Genomic DNA, 4175 nt, shown 5'->3' with positions numbered 1-4175 from the left:
CAGTTTTGTTGCAAATGTATCAATCACATGAAAGAAAAATCTTATACCACTTAATAACCACGTAGCAAAAATGATAAAATAAATATTCTATTTTACAATTTTAAATGTACATTTTTTTATATAATTTTAAATGTACATGCGTGTGCTGTACATAGATACTTTTCCTAAATTGATTGCGTAATAGTACAAATTAAAGTTTTAACATACTATCGAAAATTATTCTTGATATTGACCCCCACTACTTTTTTTTTTCTTTTATAAAAAAAGTAATTTAATTATAAGTATATATATGTATGCCACTTCAACATTTTGAAGAGTTATTTTATTATATGGTCCTAATTTTGAAGAGCTAGTTATTATTTTGGCTAATAACATAATTGAAAAGTTCATGAAATTGACCCTCTGCCCACTTTTTTCCCCTTTGATGGGATAATATATATACCACCTCAATGTTTTGAAAAGCTAGTTATATATTGTGGTGAAAATAACATTTTTTCCCTTATATTCTAAAAAAATATAAATAGATCATTTTCATGTTTTGATGTTTCAATTTAAAAGATACATAAATCATTTAATAAAGGTGTTAATTAAGTGGACGCTAAATATATGTTAGACTATTCAAAACATAATATCAAAGATTGTAGTGCGATAAGATAGAGTTTCCTCACTCTCACGCAAAAATTTGTATTCGCCCTGAAAATGGAGAACAGTCGTGATAGAAAACATTTTTTTTTCTCTTCTTCAAATTCCCTTTCCTTCACTATAAATTGCTTAGCCCATCTCAATATTGATTTATTATTGAAATAATTTGAATAAAAGATTTTTTGTCAATAGTTTTGTTGTATAGATTTACAATGTGTTATTAAATAAGAAGGGTGAGATGATTTTACTTCAATTTGTTTTATTCAAGGATTGACTAACATATTATTTATAATTAATAAAAATAAATTTTCATTTAATAGGTTTTAAATTGTTGCGTGAATTCATATATCAAACAACAAACATGGATAATAATATAATCAATGCAATGCAATTTATAAGTGGAGTTTAAAAATAATAAAATATATACATATGTTATTCTATCTACGAGATAGATTTGAATTGATATCGATTACTCAAAAAAAAAATTTATATACAACTCATAAATGGACCAATAGAAAGGTGATTGTATATTCCATTTTGATTGGCCATGCTGTCATTTTTATGAATCAATTAAAGTTTGAAAAACCACAAATTAACAGTATTTTGAGTGATAATAATAGGGGAGAAAATATGTGCAATTTGAATGACACATAAGTCAAGAGCATAGAAAACGATAATTAGCCAACAAATAAAAGTCATGGCTATCATCATCTAAAATTTGGAAGGACAACCCTATTGCTTGTCATTTGGTTTATGTTATTTTTACACAAACTCAACGGTTTTTCTTTTGTTCTTTTCTTAAATCTTTTTAATTTTTTTTTCTTTAATCATTTCCCAATATCTTCTTTATTTTTTTAGAAAAAGAATGGTGAAATTCAGAATTAAATTTAAGCAAATTTTTAATTTTATTTTTAAAAAATTGAACTTGTTATATATTTAAAAGACCATATTAATATCACATTTATAATTACATTATCGGAAATTAATTGACTTTCAAATTTTAATACTGTTATTATTACAGTTGGATGGTTTATTGGCGAGAAGCAGATTCTGAATTTTAAATTTATTTGAACCATAATTTTTTTTTGTTTATTAGGTTCTTGATAGATTATTTATACATTTTTTTTGTTAGAAAAATATTAAAATGTTGATTATGAAAAAAAAAAAAAAGGAAAATAATAACAAACTATATAATAAAAAATATCTCAAAACAATTTTATTTCGACCCAACTAGAATGTAAATTATTGTTGAGATTTCACAATCACTTTCAAACACATGCACTCATAACCGAAAGTAAAAACTTCACAAAAGACAACTCCTTTTATAGGCAATAAACTAAGACATTTTTTTAGTAGGCACAAAATTATTTTTAGATTAGGCATCATATATATCCCGTATGGAGAGGTTTGCAAATCGATCCATTTTGCCTTTGATCTTATTTCTCTTGTATGCAAAATTATTCTATTTTATTAATTACCCGTGAGCTCAACAAAAAATTAATTCAATACAAGAAGAGAAAAAAAGAGTTGTTTCTGATCAATGTGAGACTAATTTTGTCTTTATACAAGACAAAAGAATAATGAAAACATAAGAATTTTCTATTATTTTTTTATCAAAATAAAAGGACAAGAAAAGAAATATTCAAACAAATTTTAAAAACAACTATAAAGATCGGATTTATGCTACTAAATTTTGTCCAATTCGTAACTTCTATGATATATATCTCTATTATCGATGATGGCAAGTAAGTACACTCATTTTCCACCATTATTAGGGGATGGAGCTAGGGCATTGTAAGACGGCTCATCTCTCTCTATATAAAATATTATTTTTTTATGTATATATAATATTATTGAATCTCCTTAATTTTGTTTTGGTCTAATTACCTTTTTATATTTTTATTTTTTTTAATTCCACCATTAATATTACAAGTATTTTATAAGATGTATGGAATTAAAAAAAAAAAAAAGGCAATTTGAAGGCCCTCTTTATTTTATTAAATTTAGATGTGAACATGGAATTTTGGAAGAATATGTGATAATTTTATGGAATTTGATTTTTGTTTAGAAAAAGGAATGTTAAAAGAATATGAATATTAAAATTCCATTTGTAGTAAATAGTGTGTACAAATTGGTGAGTAATCCATCACATTCAATTGTCGGTGGCACACGTACTACTAATTGTCACAACTAAATAATATTCAACTTTCAAAGTCTTTATTATAGTCCAATGTTTTTGTAGAAACAAAGTCTTAATAGAATATTAATAGAAAAAAAATTGAAACATACATCGTTAGGTTAAAGATTTATTTTCAATTTGTAGTGCTCAACAAATTAGCTTTAGATGTATTTAAACGCATCTCTCCTTTTTAATCATTCAACATCGTAATTTAATGGTTTAATTAATTTGATTTGTATCAATCAAAGTTATTAGACGATGTACTTTTATATCATGTAAGTTAAAGACTCCATAGAAGTAAAGATCGGTTTTATCTTCTCTGATCCTTACTGCTTCCAAAAGACAGAACTCTTAGCGATGCTTTGATTAGTAATCTTTCGTATTCCATTTAATATTATCATCTAAAAAACATCACCACGTATTGTTGTAAAATTAGACTTGTCAAAAAAAATAATTTTTTGATATCGAAAAATGATGTAGCATGACAAATCAATTAAAATGTCAACTTCATATGCCATATCATCACTAGATCACTCTACATTCTTCCTCAAACTATCATTCTAAACCACCACAACCACCTCATCCCTTATATAAAAAAAAAAAGGTGATGTGGAGCTGATATGGCATACCAAGTTGACATTATATCCAATTTGGTGTGTGCCATATCAACTTTCGAGAACATAAAATGATTATTTTCATCATACAAGATAGAATTTAATGATGTTTGAATGACAAAAAATAATAATTATGATTTTTTATATGATCATTAAAAAAAAAAACTATATCAACAAAGAACATGTCAAACTTAACAAACGTACAAACAAACATCAATAAACAATAAAATCTTAAACATGGTCAAAATAATCGATAATTAATTTTGAAATATTTGTTTACTAATTCATCGAAAAGTTTATGGTAAACCATTAATGAAAGTGCTGTTATAAATAGAAATAAAATATTTGGTCTAACGTGAAATGAAAGTCGGCATTTTATTTAGAATAATAAAATCCCGGTTCAACCTGTGAACATTTGAACCGGTTAAAAACTCCGGTCGGAATATTTAGATGAGCCAAGGGTTCACGTCTCTCGATGGGACAAAATTCTTTCCCTCAACGATCAATTTCTTATACTCCTCAAAGAATTAATATTTTATACTTTAAACCCTATAATTATTCTTATTTTCACACTGTACGCCTATTATTTAGTTTCCTTTTTCAATTTTCCCCTAAACTTTCTCTTTCTTCAAACTTTAAAAAAAATCCCCTAAATTCTCGATCTAGGAAAAAAAAATTCTGTTTGGGTCAGAATCTTCTCTCGTCCAGTGACTTTATTGCACTTTCCTCTCTCGATTTCT

At 25.8% G+C, this 4175-nt stretch overlaps 1 protein-coding gene across 1 annotated transcript in view; it reads left to right on the top strand.

Moving 5' to 3' along the window:
* Positions 1 to 2380: 2380 nt before the first annotated feature.
* LOC102606234 (ubiquitin carboxyl-terminal hydrolase 17) overlaps positions 2381 to 4175 on the top strand; it is a 10462-nt gene continuing 8667 nt past the window's right edge. The window contains exon 1 of the mRNA XM_006338072.1: positions 2381 to 2387. Coding sequence (XP_006338134.1) covers positions 2381 to 2387 — 7 coding nt within the window. The remainder of the gene's footprint in view (positions 2388 to 4175) is intronic.

The sequence above is a fragment of the Solanum tuberosum genome, unplaced genomic scaffold (genome assembly GCF_000226075.1).
Source record: "Solanum tuberosum cultivar DM 1-3 516 R44 unplaced genomic scaffold, SolTub_3.0 scf00002, whole genome shotgun sequence".
Classification (NCBI taxonomy): Eukaryota; Viridiplantae; Streptophyta; class Magnoliopsida; order Solanales; family Solanaceae; genus Solanum; species Solanum tuberosum.
This window is presented reverse-complemented; position numbering and strand designations above follow the sequence as displayed.